This window comes from Artemia franciscana, chromosome 5 (genome assembly GCF_032884065.1).
Source record: "Artemia franciscana chromosome 5, ASM3288406v1, whole genome shotgun sequence".
NCBI classification, from domain to species: Eukaryota; Metazoa; Arthropoda; class Branchiopoda; order Anostraca; family Artemiidae; genus Artemia; species Artemia franciscana.
Window position 1 is genome coordinate 51,548,355 of NC_088867.1, and position 17,758 is coordinate 51,566,112.

The 17,758-nt window shown below is 33.9% G+C and overlaps 2 protein-coding genes across 8 annotated transcripts in view; one reads left to right on the forward strand and one right to left on the reverse strand.

The window, feature by feature from the left end:
- Window positions 1-17,758, reverse strand: part of LOC136027568 (microtubule-associated protein futsch-like) — a 682,876-nt gene that overhangs the window by 222,550 nt on the left and 442,568 nt on the right. The gene's annotated exons all lie outside the window — the stretch shown is intronic.
- The window catches only part of LOC136026797 (daf-12-interacting protein 1-like), a 51,056-nt gene continuing 36,066 nt past the window's right edge, over window positions 2,769-17,758 (forward strand). The window contains exons 1-4 of the mRNA XM_065703497.1: window positions 2,769-2,919; window positions 5,627-7,738; window positions 11,336-11,575; window positions 17,363-17,541. Of these exons, the coding sequence (XP_065559569.1) occupies window positions 2,769-2,919; window positions 5,627-7,738; window positions 11,336-11,575; window positions 17,363-17,541 (2,682 nt within the window). The remainder of the gene's footprint in view (window positions 2,920-5,626; window positions 7,739-11,335; window positions 11,576-17,362; window positions 17,542-17,758) is intronic.

Genomic DNA, 17,758 nt, shown 5'->3' on the forward strand with positions numbered 1-17,758 from the left:
TAAATTACACTTCAATAATGATAGATAGTAATAAGCTTACCTAAGCTATGGATGTCAGGTGATTGATTTTTCTAACGATAATTTTGACAGGACCTGTGCCTGTCATCATCTGGTTAAATTCAAATTTCTTGCCGGAAAGTAAAATCACCAAATAAATAAAACTAAAAACACTGAACAACACTAATAATGAGCCGAACCTGGAATTATTGTTGTGTGATGGCCCGAATTTTTGTAGAGGCATCGATGGCCGCTATCCTAGTACATTTTAAAGAGGTTGGGCCTGTAGGAGAGGGATAGAGTTTTTTGTGTGTTTTCAGTCTATGGATGATGGGTTCCCAAATTTTGCTAATGTGAAACTAACTATTGTCTTTATTGATGGCTGGTTTATTTTTAGCAATTCCCAAAGCTTCGCTGATTTTTTGCTTTAAGAATTTTTGGACAATAGCAACAAGTTGGGCCTGGTCAAACTTAATGGAGTGAGAAGGGTTTTCAAAAATATGATGGGCCAATGCAGAAAAAGTATCTTCCCCCTGTAGCTTTGTCTTTTCAAGGCAGGTATCAATGGAATCAGCATGTTCTTTTAATTGGTGATGTAGAGGTCTAATGGTACGACCTGTATAGGAATTACCAGAGCTGCAAGGAATCTGATATACCCCTAGTGGTTCTGAAGTAATCTTATCCTTGCCTTTGTTCAAGAAGGAGGAGATAGTCCTTCCAGAGGGAAAAAACACCTTAAATCCAGGCTTAGGGAGTTTGGAGCTTAAAATATCCGTAATGCCCTTAATATAAGGTAATGACAAAAAGGGTTTATCTTCTTTAATTTTAGGAGCAGAACTATTGGTTTTTCCACTCATCTTTCTCCTGGAAATAACTTGTCAATGACTTTTTGGGGATATCTATTACCTATCAGAACATCTTTTATATGTTTAAGTTCAGCTTTCAGCTCAAAATCAGAGGAACACACCAGGAATGCTCTAGCAACCAATGAATAGACTACATAATTTTTGGCTATAGGGTGGTTATAGGAGTCATATCTCAGATATCTATCACTATGAGTTGGCTTTCTATATGCGCTCAACTCCAACCTAGTTTCCCGTTTTGTAATGAGAACATCTAAGAAGGGTAAATTGTGGTTATTTTCAACTCCTGCTGGTTAAAAATATTGAGAAGCTATCTTAATTTGCCTTGTCTCCCGTTCCAAATTATTAAGCAATCGTCTACATATCTCATGTAGAGTTGGAGATCCTTGAAATCCTGCTTGGAGATATTAGTTTCAATATACTGTAGAAACACCTCACTGAGAACTGATGCCAAGGCTGATCCCATTGGTATGCCCCAAATCTGTTGATAAGTTTGATACTTGAAATTAAAGTAATCGTTGCTGAGACATAAATACAGGAGAATAATGATTTTTGCGGAGTAAAAGCAAGTCAGTTCCCTCCAGGAACCATCCTTTTCTAAAGCTGATTGTAAAGCTGGTATAAGACAGGGCTAGGGTATGCTGGTAAACAAAGATACAACATCAAAACTGCACATTGTGGTATTCTCCCCGATGTTGATGCTATTAAGCCTTTGAACTACTTCTTTAATATTTCTTATTGTGTGTTTACTACTGAGGGTTATGAATCTTAAAATACCAGCCAAATTCCTTTCCAACTTTTGTGTAGCTGAACCTACTGTTGAAACAATAGGTCTAGGGGGTTGATCTGGTTTGTGAATTTTGGGTGCACCATAAAATCTAGGAATGACTGGTCTGACAGGAAGGAGTGTCCGGTAAAGTTTATCATTAGTCCTATTAGTATTAAAGCCTCAGAGAATATATTACACTTCAATAACTCTAATAGATCCCAGAGGAAAAGAAAGAAAGAAAGGAGAAAGAAAGAGTATTAACTTTGTTATTGATAGTATTAACTCTGTTAAAGTCTCAGCAGAAACTGATACTAGATTTGATAGGTCAAGATCAGTTCTATTTCTTTTTATATATATAAAAGTTTTCTTAACCAGAAATATATTTGGAATTCCAGATGTTTGAATATACCCAAGTACCACATACTCAGAATTATATTGGTTCCTTTACACATGCTAGAGGACTGCACCAAAATCAAAATGACTTTATTTATAGTCTTTGAAATAAGGATAGAAACGTTCATAAAGCTGTAGAAATACCAGTTTTTTGTTTACATTGAAAAAAAAAAAAACCTTTCTATTTTTACTAGTTAAGACTGTTATCCCAACCTTATGTCCTAGAAAAATCAATGTTTAAGACTAAAAGCTGTCTTTTACAATCCCTTAATGCTTTTAGAATGCCGATTTCGTAATTTCATTAGCTTAACCTACAAGGCAAATTTTAGGACATGGGGTATGGGGTTCATACTCGTTTTCTTATTAGGAGCAAATGATAAGTATTTTCAATACAATAGCCTCAGTTCTAAAAATGAGGCTCTCTCTCTCTCTCTCTCTCTCTCTCTCTCTCTCTCTCTCTCTCTCTCTCTCTCTTTCTTTCTGTCTCTCTTCTTTTGAAAATCAAATGAGATTTGAACAAATTTTTAATACCAGGCAAAAAAGGTTTTAAAAATTTCAACTAGTGCTTAAAAGCTCTTCTTAGATTATTTGTGTTATATATATATATATATATATATATATATATATATATATATATATATATATATATATATATATATATATATATACATAGTGTGTGTGTGTAACTCCCAAAAACCACAATCTTGATGCTTGAGAATTAAACGAATGCTCCATGTGACTTTTAGATGTCAGTTGGTCAAACTTCAGCCAAAAAACCTGGTACAAAATCAACAGATCCTCTGACCAGCATATCCGGTCAAGTGCATGCTGCCAGTTCTAGTCATAGAACCCTTCATCCTGAAAAGACTATAGACAAAGGAAACAGAACTGATTCAGGTAAACAAGATTTTGACAAAATGTCTGATTAAGCAAAGTAATTCGGTTGCGAGGTCTATTTAAAATCTATTACTATTGTAAGTACGCCATAGTGTCAAGCCAGCTGAAGTTGAGTAAGCCATTGAGCCATACGCTAGCTGACTGACTAAAGCTGCTTATTTTCATTCGTGGCTTCCTAAATCTTCCTAGAAACGGCCAGTAGGAAGAAAATGGAGAATAATTAGGCGAGTGTTTCGCCTGCATTGAACAGAGCCTCCCCAGCGTGGAGAAGAAAAAATTTAAAATCAAAATATATAAGCAGACGAGAAAATTTTTAAATTAAACGATTTTGTTTTAAATTTCAAATAAAATAATAATAAATTTTTAATTTAAAAAATTTAAAATTTAAATTTTAAATAAAACTAAGTAATTTAAAAAAGAATTATTACAAATTTTAATAAGAAAACGTTCTTCTCAATATACACGATTGCTAGTCTGTGACAGAAACAATGGAAGTAGAATATACAATGAATGAGCCACTCCTAGGAACAACAAGACAGAAGGAACTGACAAAAAATAACAAAACGAGTTGGATAAGGTTGGAACTCAATTTCACTGTTAAGGTATAATCCTCTTATTGGTACACAATTTGTGATTTTTGTAAAACTAAACTCCTATTTTTGGTTAGGTATAGTCGATGATGATAGAAAAAACACGAACTGAGAAACAAATTTTTTATACATATCGAGTCTCAGCTTAACTCTTCTCGAGAAAATATTTTCATTTGTGTGGCTTTTTGGAATAGATATGGCCTTTTTAATATTTCTTCAAAAATGGACCAGCTTGTGGACCGGCTTAATTATGTATAGCTTAATTGTTTTCTCTAAGTAGCTGAGATGTTATTGTCTCCTGTTTTTTTTTTATGTTTTGATTTTTATTGTATTTTGCTGTATTTTTTTCTCCTAAGTGCATTCCATGCTTGTAAGGAGGATTGAAATAATTCTTTATTATTATTTAGCAAACATATTTCAAGCAATATTGATGACATGTATTCTCTGCCTTTGAAAGAAAAAACGTGAAAATGAAGACTGTACTGGAAAACAAGAGAAAACTTGAGTTGCGAGACAAAGTCCATCATTCTGAACAAGAATGTTAGACGGTGGGCCAAATTGACTCACCGAATTAAGTGACTCAGGGAAATTGACTCACCGAAAAAAATTGACCTGACCGAATTAAGATGAAATTACAGATGAGCACATAAACAAAATAATACTTCACACAACCGAGAGAAATTATCACTTTGCCAAAAAAGGAGAAAGCTGTTTTCTCTGGATTTTACTAGCTATTGTAAATTAAATTCATTTGTATTTAGAATTGATAAAAGAAATTGTTCTTTTTGTGAATCTGGTGATGGAGAGACTTTGTATTATTATGTTTTTGGTTCAAGACTTATGAAAGGGACAGCACTGAGATGCAAGTGAAATCACAAAAGTTTTTGGTTCTATTATATTCAATATTAAAGTTCTCTCATATATTAAAAACGCTAATTTGTTTTATTATAAATCAAATTTTATTTTACATATCAATAATGGCAGAGTTAAATATCAGTTCTCATCTGTTGTGCATCGAGTTTGGATGTCTATAAACATCTTTTTTCTTTGTGAGAAAAGTTTGATTCCCATTTTTTATTTCGTGTGATCAAATTTAGGAAATCCCGTTTTTAATAATTTCTGAGTTACGAACTGAACACAAATAGGGAAATATCTTTGAAACGAAGGATTCCTCTAAATATTTGACTTCTGAATGTTTCTAAGCATATATTACCATGGCCCTGCTGGGTTTTTCGTGTCAAATGTATTATATACTACATCTTTGAATCAAGACCACAGGAAGAATCGTTAGCAATTGCTAGAAAAAAGATTAATCGCTATTAAGTAATTTTAAAATTAATATGTTTACAGGGAACTTGAATGAATCCCAGACTCATCTACAGCTCAGCACAACTCCCCCTCATTAATATTATTTATGTATATTAAAAAGACTCAGCACGGAGTTCTATTATATTTGGAAAACAAACAAGGAGGCTTGTTGTCTGCTTTTTCTTTTTTTTCTTCTATTTCAGGCTTTAATTTTCTCCTTTGTTCAGCTCCTTTGAGTGAATTATTCCTCTTTTTTATCCGTGCAATTCGGCGGCTTCTTTGCCTTTCTAATATATTTTTGTTCTGTCTCGTAGTTTAAATCGTGAAATAGCACGTACGACTTTAGTCTGTGAATGAATTTATTCACTTATTTATATATATATCAGTTTTTTGGCCGTCGCTTCATTCCAATTGGTTATTGATAAAACCGAAAACGTCGGCCAATTATCAGGCTCGATGACGATATCGGCCTTTTAGTTTTCTCTGCATTCACGATTGCCCTTTTTAGAGCTTCTTTTTCATTGTCAACATCTTTTTATTCTTTATTTCCCTTTTCTTGGCATCATTTCATAGCTTCTTGACTTTTGACTGATAGTCTATAATACAAAATATAATTAAAAAAGAAAGCTAAAACAAAAGGTAAAAGATTTTTAAAGACAAAGCTTATCTATTCTTTTGGTTGTGGGTCGATTACAGCACGCCTGACCCGTTAAGGTCTTTCTGACCCGACCAACTTATATGAAAAACGGGAAAAATATGATCATAACTTTTTTATCTCTTCGTAATATTTTTGTTGTTTTTTTCTGTAGGCACACTGTTCAATGAAGAAGATGAAATACAAAGCCTGGATGTATTTTCTTCTGTTGATATTTTGCCTCATGACAAACAATATCAGCATCATTCTGATCACGAAGACTTTTTAGTTGGCAGTTCCGCCGAAGAAGTTAAAGAGGCAGAAAATGAAGACAATCATTCCAGTAAACGACGGAAATACAGGACAAGCCCTAGTAGTCCTGACGTGTCGTTGAAAGTACAGAGGTTAAAGACTAACGAGACCTATAAATTTGACACAGATAAAATCCGAAAAAAATGGGATAAGCAAATATATCCTGAGGAACTCGATATGCTCCTGGTTTCTGAACAGAAGAAAAGAAAAATAGAAATGAGAAAAATTCCTGCTGCTGAAATTAGTTCTAAAAAATATGGTGACAGGCCTTCTGAGACAAAAGCGCAGCTTCATCGTGAAAAAGAATCTAAGCGAACCGACTGGAATAATAATAACAGTTCAAAGTCAAAAAAATTATCGCTAGGAATTCGTCGCAAAAGTGAAAATTCAAAAGGAAGAAATTCTCCAGTGCTATCCTCAAAAAAGGGAAGTAAAGAAAACATCAAGAACAATGATGGACAAAAAACTCTTACACATTTTGATTTAATACTCTCCCCAGACTTAGAAAAATCCATGCCCCCCAAACATGAAAAGTTGTGTCCTTCACAACAGAAGACGGAATTTCGGCACAACAACGAAGAATCAAAGAAAGCCCTTGGCTATTCATCCCCACCGTCTAGAAGCAGTAGCAGAAATAGTAACAGCAATAGTAGCCATCATCAAGGCCAGTGTACATTGTTCGACACAGCTCCTTCTCCTTCTTCAAACAAATCAAATTCCCAAAAAAGTGAAAATTTGAAATTCATCCCCACAAACAATGAAAAGTTGCACCCTTCAAATGGGAAGGCAAGATTGCAGCACACGGTACAGAAGCGAAAGGAAGCCCATGGCTGTTCATCGCCACAGTCTAGAAGTAGTAGTAAACATAGTAAGAGCAATAACTGCCATCATCAAGGCCAGTATGCATTGTCTGACTTAGCCCATTCTCCTGCTTCAAATAAATCAAATTCCCAAGAAAGTGAAAATTTGGAATTTATGCCCACAAACAATGAAAAGTTGTATCCTTCAAAACAGAAGACAGAATTGCAGCACACGGAAGATAAGCCATTGGAAGCCCATGGTTATTCATCACCACGGTCTAGAAGTAGTAGCAGAAATAGTAACAGCACTAGCAGCCATCATCAAGGCCAGTGTACATCTCCTTCTTCAAACAAATCAAATTCCCAAAAAAGTGAAAATTTGAAATTCATCCCCACAAACAATGAAAAGTTGCATCCTTCAAAGCGGAAGGAAGAATTGCAGAACATTGAAGAGAAATCAAAGGAAGCCCATGGCTATTCATCACCACCGTCTAGAAGTAGCAGTAAAAATAGTAACAGCAATAGTAGCCATCATCAAGGCCAGTATGCATCGTTCGACTCAGATCACTCTCCTACTTTAAATAAATCGAATTCACAAAGAAGTGAAAGTTTGTGCACTCCAACAGGCAAAGTGGTATTACGGCATGAGAAATCAAAGAAAATTTACGGTTTTTCGTCACCATATTTTGAAGATAGTGGTCAAAGTAGAAACAGTAATAGCAACAATCATGAAGGCCAGTGTATGTCTTTTGAATCAGTTCTGACTCAAATCTCAGAAAATTCTACGCCTAAACAAAGTAAGAAATTGCATCCTGCAAAATTGAAAAAAGGATTGAGTCACAGTGAAGCAAAACCAAACAAAATCGAGGAAGTTTCATTGTCAGAGTTTGAACATAGAATCAAGGACAAACTCGGCGCTAGCCATCGTCATCGGGGCCATCCCACGTCTGCTGAAAAATCTGCAGCGAATAGAAGGGAAAATTCCAGACGTCCAGAGCTGGAAACCGATTTTGATCATCACAAAAAGATATTGAAGAGTACTGTTGACCCTAAAATACCATTAAAAAGTCCTTGCAAAGAGAATGGAAAGCAAGATAAGGAAACTTCTCAGGTTGAAAAAGAATTTCATGTATCTAAAAAAACATTTGAGAAAGGCTCTTCGAAAGACGCTCCAGGTTAGTGTTTGTTTCTCTTTAAAATAAAACACGCTCCCTTTTTATAGGCACACAGCACATGAAAATATTTTTTTTTTTTACCTCCTGTAACCTTCATTGTTCTGTGCAGTTTCTAATATTCTTTTTTTTTGGAGGGTGGGGGGAACATTTTTGAAAAGTTTGTAGCTTTTAGGGTAGTATCACATTTTTGTCTGCTGCGAGGTGTCACGTTGAGTTGCCAAAGTGTAAAAAATCAGTAAGTTGCCCCAGTGTAAAAAATCATTTTTTATTACGACTGCCCATGGTACTTCAAAGTTTCGTTTTTTTTTAAGCTCATCTTCTTCTCCGATTTTAATCTTTCTTTGGCGTTGGTCACTTAGTCCTGTACTTGTACCTGTGTGTATTAATTGTTCATGTTTTTGAGTTTCTTCTAAACAGTGTTGTGAAAGCAGCCTTTCACAACACTGTCAAACATTGTCAGTGAGAATTGCAGGCTGTAAGGTTTTTATAGTGAAAACCATGCACCATGCAGCTTAAATTTAGCTGTAATGCTTTATGTGAAGCTCTCGTCTTTCCAGGAATTTTTAATTTTGCTAATTTCCCTTGTCTTTGAATTTCTAAAAAGAGTTAAAGAAGAATAAAAGGGTAGTAATTAAAAGGGTAGTAATGTGATTAGTCTTGCAACAACACTCTTGCATCAAATACCGTCAGTGAAGAGCGAATGCTCCTTATTAGTAATATATGAAGGAACATAAAATTGTGAGCACAATTTATTTCTAATATAATCCTAATTTATTTCTAAGTTATACACGGAATAATTTCTGTTCGTTTTAAGTTTTATTGTCGCTCCTTATTTTCAGTTTAAAAAAACTTGTTTTTTATTTAATTTTTGAACATTTTTTTAACTAATAGAGGTTCGGATTTGGCAAACCGTACATGAAAAATTAAAACAAAACTTGCATATTAATTTTGGCAGATTTATTCCGTGTATGAAGGGTTATCCCCTCCTCAGTACCTTGCTCTTTACGCTAAAGCTGTTAGAACTCTTAAAAAAGCTCCCTATTCTAATTAAACGGCCCCGTGTTTCAGTACATGCTCAAAAAAAAATAAGACAAACATTTAAACTTTAGCGTGAAGAGCAAGGTATTGAGTAGGGAGCAACTCTTCACAAATGGAATGATTTCTGTTTGTTTTTCAAGTAATACTGGCAAAGCTGGCTCACCCTCTATGAAAATATATCCCTCCCCCTCACAGAAAACTCATCCGTGGAAACTTCATCCAACGTAAAGTGCACCCCCTCCGTCTAATTATCTCCAGACACTTCCATCCTTGCTGAGCATCCCCCTTCCTGTAAAATTGCTTTTGGACAATTCAGTCTGAAAAATCCTCCTTACCAATCTTTCCATTGAATAAGACTTAAATCTCTGATCAATTTCTCCATCACTCCAAAAATGCCCCCTTCCGTGGAAATTATTTCCCAGAAATCAGAACATGCGGAAAAATACCCTGGATAATTCTCCTGGAACATCTCCACATGAAAAGTTTGGCGAAGGCAATTAAAAAGAATTTCGTATAGAATTTCTGTCAAATCCCCCCAGTTTAATATTTCCTTTTTTATTCAACCCCCCAGAAATTTCCTTCTCCAAGGAATATTTTCCCTATAGAAATCCACCCCAAGCACCCCCCCCCAAAAAAAAAAATATTGTCCGTATATTTCCCAATAACAAAATATATACGTAAACAATGGCGAATTTCATAACTTACAGGGCTCTCCCCACGGACTGTGGGGGGTTACTTTACACCTAAAGACATATTTATTAAATCTTTCTACTATAGTGAACAAAATGGCTCACTCAAAATTTGATCACATGACTTTGGGGAAAATTTGGCGTGGAAGGGTGCCCAGTTGCCCTCCAATCTCTTTGGTCACTTAAAAAGTGCACTAGATCTTTTAATTCCCGTTTGAATGCCCCCTCTCCCGATCCTCTAGGACCATTATTTTGATACAATCGCTTCTGAAAAAAAAAAAAAAAATAACACGTGTCCGTGATCTGTCTTCTGGCAAAAATAGCAGAATTAAAAAAATAGCAGCTTGAAACTTCTACAGAAGGATTCTCTGGTACGCTGAACCTAATGTCATGATTTTCATTCAGATTCCTTTAATTTTAGTGGGTGGTTACCCCCTATTTCGAAAATCAGGCAAATTTTTTTAGGCTCGTAACTTTCGATGGGTAACACTAAACTTGATGAATCTTAAATATTCGGAATCACCATAATAAGCTGATTCTTTTGATGTATCGATTGATATAAAATTCCGTCATACTCAAGATAGTCAACTCACTGAGTCGTATTTGCAGAGCTGCTGGCAGAAGATCGCTCAACACGGTCCTAAGAGGTCTCTAAGATCATCCATATGTGCGAGGTGGAAACGCCACGTAGCTATAGCTGCAGTAGTTACGTTAAAGTTTTGGTGGTTACTTAGAATAAGACCATATATAGTTTAAGTAGTAAAAATCAGCCACAAATATTATATCGTACTAGCCAAAGAGCTTTTCATCCGGTATAAAAAAAAGAAAATGCTCTTTTATTGGGGCCAGAGGGGACCCAGATTTCAAATACCCCTTACCCCTTAGTTGTTTCATGTTGTTCCCCCAGCCGTAGAGAAAACAGGCATACTTAATAAAATATGAAATTCGAATTAATCACCTTGTAACCAAACCTATTGGTGGCATTCGAACTTTATAATGGGGAATGATTGTCTGCTTTTAGACTTCTGATATCTGACGCATAGCATCAAATGATCGTTTTCAGATTGTCACTGGCTGAGTGTGGTACGAGTAAGCTATATAAAGTAACATATATTACTACTTAATTGGCGTTAAAAAAACCAAAGCACACAATTATCTTGGAAATTTTTTTGAGGAGTCTAAGGCTCAGTGAAGGTACTTTGGGCTGAAATACAATAAGATGCCATCTAATACCCCATCTCTTAAGCTTTCGACAGGTTAAAAACAACAAAAGAATTGACTTGAAAGATTTCACTGTCCTGAACAAGGGTGTTAGCATTTTCATGAACTAGGCCCCAAGTCCATATTCATGGGGAGAGTTACTGAGTTTTCCTTCCCCTCACCTGTAAAATTGTTGTTTGACTCATAAAAAAGTAACAAAAATTTCTATAGCCAAATTTTGATGTATCTTGCAATTTTTTGTACCCCCTCCCCCCCAAAAAAAAGAGAATACCTCCCCCAACTAAAAATTGGTTGTCCAATACTCTCTTCCCCGTCTATCACTTGACTGTTTAAGTCTTATCACCAAAACAATAGCAAGTAGACTAAATATGTTGAAATAGTAATATATTAAATAGGCATTAGATCTTAATTTATTTATTGATTAATTTATTTATTATAGATCTTAATAATATTTATTGAATAATTGGTTTTCGTTAGTTTGATATAAAGGGCTAAACTCGGGGTTTTCTCTCGTATCCCCAATGGGCGTACAAAACCCCATTTGAAAAAGCCTGTTGTAGCATAGTTCTTCTGAATCTGTGTTTATGATTTAAGTTCTTTTGTTTTTATTCTGTATACAACTTGACAACTAACTATTTCTTTTCCTCAGTTGCCGCTTCATCTCAGAAAAAAGATGTTGGCTTGGCGAAAGGCGACGTCGGTGACAGATCAAAAATTAAGGGTAAAAAGCTGACATTACTACCAAAAGGTCCAGCAGACGATGACATACTATTCTACTTCAGGCATCCAAATCCGTCAAGAAACATTCGAGCTCGGATTTTTCTTACAGAGGAAGTAGAAGAAATGCAAAAAAGAAACAGCATAAACATCATATCTCAAAACAGTAAAGGTGGGTCTTTTCCGCAAGCAGTGCGTAATATTCAGATCTTCGACAGCATATAGCGTTTTTGTTAATTATTTTTGTAATCTTCTTAGAAAATATTCAGGAAATATTACTATGTTTGTTTCGTCACTTTTGACAGTGAGGTCAGCTGAGATGTAGGTACTGGGCCTGTTTCTACTGTCCTGGTTGTTAATAACAGTTCACAGAGACAAATTAATTGGTTGGAAAATTTAATTGTATGAAAATTAGATTTTTTAAAATCGACTGAAAACTTCACGAAATACAAGTTGGCCGTTATTATTGCTTAAATGACTAAATTTGGAACTTTTATTAGTATTTTTAAATTTTTAAATTTGCACTCAAAATTTATCAACAATTTTCGCCAAAAGCGCTTTGGATTGTTTGAGAATTTCACTTGTAATTGTTAGGGACACTTTTTTTGCTATCTCTCGAAGTCATAATTGACAGTAGAATATGCATTATGTTTTTTTTTTTTTTTTTTTTTTTTTATTAAAACGGTGGAATGGTCTTCTCTAAGAAAGTTGTCATCAAGAACTGAATTCAGTTGGACATTTTAGTTGGGAGAATTCAGAAGCTGTTGTGTGAAGTTTTTACATATCTTATTTGTTTTTTAATATACACAAAAATTTTATTTTTTATTTTTTTACAAGACATCACAAAATAAATAGTGGAGTAAATACTAAAAAAAAAAAATGATCCAAAAACGAAAATCAACAATAACATTACATAAGAAAACAATAAATCGCCCATAACAATTAAACCACTATAACATTAAATGAATAAATTAAATATCATTTAATTTAAAAATTAAATGAATAAATATTCATTAGAAATGAATAAATGAGATAGAGAAGATATTTACAAAAACGGAAACAGGCCACTCGAATATCACTATAATCTTTATTCCTAAAAATAGGATAAAGTCCGGAAAGGTAAAGAACAGAATGATCCAAAAAGTAGAATGAAGCTTTCCAAGGGTAATACGATTATATTTGCCCGGACTGGTTACAATTTTAGAGTAACCAATCTAGATCTCTGTTCTAGCATTCTGGACGGCACACTCACGAAAAGTATAAAAATTTGTGGTAAGTGTAATACCCAACAACCGTATCGAATATACATGAGGAGTGCAAAATTCTTTAGAACTTATAGGCTTAGGAGGGGGGGGGGATGAAAAATTGAAAGAAAGATCCTCATATTTACCAACATTAAGTGAAAGATTGATTTTAGTAAAAGCATAAGAAACTTTATGAACCATCTGCAATAGTCTGAGTTTAGACAGACTAATTAGAAGAATATCATCAGCATAAGCTAAGTATGAAATATTTAAACCAACAAAGTAGATAGAAGAAATATTCTCAAGAATACTAGAAATACAAAATTTAAAAATACTTGGAGATAATACTCCGGCCTGCCGAACACCCCGAAGAAGAGGGACGATAGAAGAAGAAAGGGCGCCATTTGTTTTAATTCGAAGACAAGATTTACTATACCAAAACTTAAAAAGAAAAATAAGTGAAAGGTTAATGCCGTGACTATAAAGAGAACAAAGAGCCTGACTGTGTACATTACTATCGAAAGCCTTAGAAAGATCAAGGGCACAAATGTGAAGACCATACCCTTTTAGCAGAAGCATCTTTAAGAAGGCAAGCGAGAGCACGGTGAGCGAGCTAGCAACCAATGCCGGACCGAAAACTGAGCTGGTTCTCACCAAAATTAGAATTCAAATTAATGAAAGGAAGTAAGATATATTCAAGAATTTTGCTAAGATTACAAGCAACCGTGATTGACCTGTAAGAAGAGCTCTCCAATGGACTCTTACCTCACTTAAGAACGGAAGTGACAGTTCCACACAAAAAGCGATCAGGAACAAGAAAACAACAAATTCACATTCGGGAAAGCAACTGTAAACGAAAAAACAAAGACGGGAAATTTACTTTAAGATGATAAACAATAATTTTGTCAACATCAATAGAGCTTGATTTCAATTTCTTAACAGATGCAATCAACAGAAATGGATAGAACTTGTGCCTGAGTCAAGAATACGGGAGAACTGAATCAGGCAATTTTGAGTAAAATGCATGCACTGCATAATTCACTTTGGAAAATATAACTGAATAGTGGTCAGACCACACAGCTGGCGTGATTGGGCATTTAAGATTTGCTGAATTATCTAATTTAGATGAATGAATCACTTTGTCCCATTCATTCTTGTTGGTAGAACAATCTAACCCTTTTTATCGGCTTGTTCGCAACTTTTTTTAAACATACGCTTAGTTTTTGCTTTATCTAAAATGCATTTCCGGATTGTGGTCGACCCTTATCAATCCATATCCGCAGCCACAATTTGGCTTTATTTTTCACGATTTTCAGTTCAGAGTCACACGACCATATTGGTGTCCTTGTACTTCTTCTCACTTGCTCCTGAAGGACGGCAACCTCCTCAGCATGTTTTAAACACCACACAATTTAGTTGTAGAACTGATTTAGTTCATAATTGCTTTTTGTAGAGCAAACATTTAGTTGGAGTAAATGAAAGGGTAGAACCAAGGAGTATGGCCAGGGTTGAAATATATAGTGACACATTAGTATTTTTCCAGTTACTCCGAATAAACCTTTCAGAGGCAGGGGAATCTGCCCTGTCTGTACTATTTGTTCTAATCGAAAAGTAGATCGATAGTGAAAGGTGATCAACATGATGCTCATCTTCGTCGACGTGCACTGTTGAAGATGCAATAAACGGGGAACAAATCACGTGATCAATATCCGATAGGTTGCAACAATTACACACGTACGAAAAAGATAGATCCTTCGCAATTATTCTGTAATCAGAAAGACTATCAAGAAGGTTCATCCGGAAGTAGAAATAGTATTTGTTGTGAAAGCAAAGTGATTAGTGCTGTGGCGCAAGAAATTCACACTAGTTCCTGTCAAAAGATGTTCCTGAAAGCATACAATGTCAAACTTACTGTGCAGTTCATCAATGGTAAGATCCTTGTTTTTTGTCCCATCAATATTAAAAGACACGGCTGATACTGATACAGACATTAACCACTTTTTGGCAAATTGCGACTTGTAATTGCTTTCGGTTTCGGACATTTGAAGCTAAACGAAACATGATTGTCTCTACAGTTTGCACACTTGGTGACATATGCAAGGTGAGTCTCTATCTGAGACATGGGGACCGGTACATCGCGTACATTTTGGTGTTACACTGGAACAAGATGACTGGAGATGTTCAGGGGAACGGCAAATGTTACAACAACAGGGAGTCGCCTTGAACTCGTAAACGAGTAGGTTTTCATATCCTACTTTAAGACCGTATCTGTATGCTTCGGCTCTTGACATTGCATCAGAGAATTCAAGTTTTACCGCAGTGGATCTCATTAGCCTAGAGGCGTCAAAAACACCAGGGCAGGATATCAGGTGAGATAATTCGAAATCACCTGGAATTCCCTTTAAGAGGCAGTAAAACTTCTTAGTTTGCACTTTTGTAGAAGAGCCAATTATCACTCCAGTTACTGACGAATGGAAATCTTCGGCAACTGACTTATCTATATTGATAATCAGTTCGTCACGTAAACATACTACTGATTGATTCTTGACCGTTTATCTGATCTATCACAACTTTTCGTTTTATTGGGTCTGAGAGAGTTGGGATAAGGTTCGAAACAACAATAGTAGCGTGCCAGTCGGGAATTACAGGCTTTGGCAGTTGCAGGTAATTCAAATCATAAGCATCCAGATTTGACGCAACGACCTTGATGAGTTTCTCCACACGATTAACCTTTGTAGAAAGCCTAGAGTAAGCCACAGTGGGCAGAATGGGAACCTCGGTAGGAGACTTGATAACATAAATCGGAGTCGATATCTCCTCAGAGTCCAATTTTTTAACAAGTTCAATAATATCTTTTACATTATTTGTAGATGCTTTCACGTCGATGCGCTGTGGGCAATTATCGTTAGGCGTACTTTCGCCCAAAATTAATTTTTTGCATTAGCAATAACACTGCATTCAAAAAAGTCTATTGCGTGTTGAATACTAATATCGTATTGCACATATTTGCTATTATCCATAGTTTGTTTTCAGTAAAGTGTAAGTGATCCAATATATAGGTGTAAATGGCATATTTGCAGTTGGAAGCAGGGCTGCCAACCTGCACACTTTGCACACTGCACAACCTGCACACAAGATTAGGCTTAAACTAACACTTACTTGAATTGTAATTGTAACTTTAGAATTGTAATGAAATCAGAGTCCAGAGACAATCAATCCAGCGAGAAACTCATATATTATCCAAAGAGAAAATTGATACCTTGAATCTAGACCAGGTCAATTTAATCCAAAACAAAATATTACAAAATAAGAGTCAGTGAATTCTAGCAAGCTTCACAGAATTTAATCCAAAACAGAATGTTGCGAAATGGCATTCTTCAAATACATTAAGTTCAAATCACTGAATTAATGAATGTCATGACAGGTCAAGTTCAAAACAGGTGCAATAATTCAGGATTAAAGCAAGCTTCACAGTTCAAATAATCCAAAATAGATGTTATCACTTTGAAAACTGAAGTGAGATTGTGAGATTAAACGATATCAATCTCTTAATATCTTTTCATTAAAGCAGAAATTTAGCGCCTTGATTTATATATATATATATATATATATATATATATATATATATATATATATATATATATATATATATATATATATATATATATATATATATATATATATGTATATGTATATATATATATATATATATATATATATATATATATATATATATATATATATATATATATATATATATATATATATATATATATGTATATATATATGTATATGTATATATATATATATATATATATATATATATATATATATATATATATATATATATATATATATATATATATATATATATATATATATATATATATATATATATATATATATATATATATATATATATATATATATATATATATATATATATATATATATATATATATATATATATATATATATTATATATGTATATATTATATATGTATATATTATATATATATATTACATATATATATATATATATATATATATATATATATATATATATATATATATATATATATATATATATATATATATATATATATATATATATATATATATATATATATATATATATATATATATATATATATATATATATAGCCGAACCGGTGTACCATGACGAAACAAAGAAATTAATCTCTAGAAGAACAAACTGCAAATATGGCAAACGTCCCATACTGCCATATGGCAATTTAGCAAAAAGGAAAAAACGGCAAATATGGAGAAAAAGAAAGAGAGGAGAAACAATCAAACATGAAAAATTCACATGAACTTGAGAAAAATTCTGCCTGTATAAAACAATGTGTTTAAAAAAAACGAAAAAAGAAAAGAAAAGAAAAGACGAGAAAAAAATCAATTCTAAAACTAAAAGAATATATGTAAAAAACAAAAATAAAAACTATCTAACCAATACTTATACAATTGGTACTCACAAATACAATTAGCGAGCTATCTCTATGAGCATACAAAAAGTAGCAAATGAGCAATGGCAACTCAATCTTGCTAACATAAATCCTGCAAATGTCAAAATTTACAAGAAAAATTTTTATGTTTTGCAATTGCTAGAAATACCGGAATTTATTTATTTTAGAATTTACGTTAGAACTCTAATATAAATATTAGAATTTATATACAACGTATTTACCTTTTAGGTGCTAAGGCCCCTGAAACTGAAAATCGGACACTTGCTGCTGATATGCAAAATAAGCAAGTACTACGGGGTGAAGTCGTTACTTCATCTGAGAGCATTCCAAAAGCAGCAAATGCAAACGTAAAAAATACAACTGCCTCAGTGATGAGAGAAGTACCACGGGATGGTACTGGGACGAAGGTAAGTTTCTCCGAGCATGATATTTTATTCGGTCATCAGTGCCCGTATCAATACTACTTTGACTCGTAAAAATATCAGACAAATATCTTCAACAATGGCTAAAAGAACTATATCTTCAACAAAGGTTTTATTATATATAATTTAAAATATATACTTTTTAACTTACATGCTTTAATGACATTTTTATAGATTCTGCTATTTATATTTCAACCTTTGC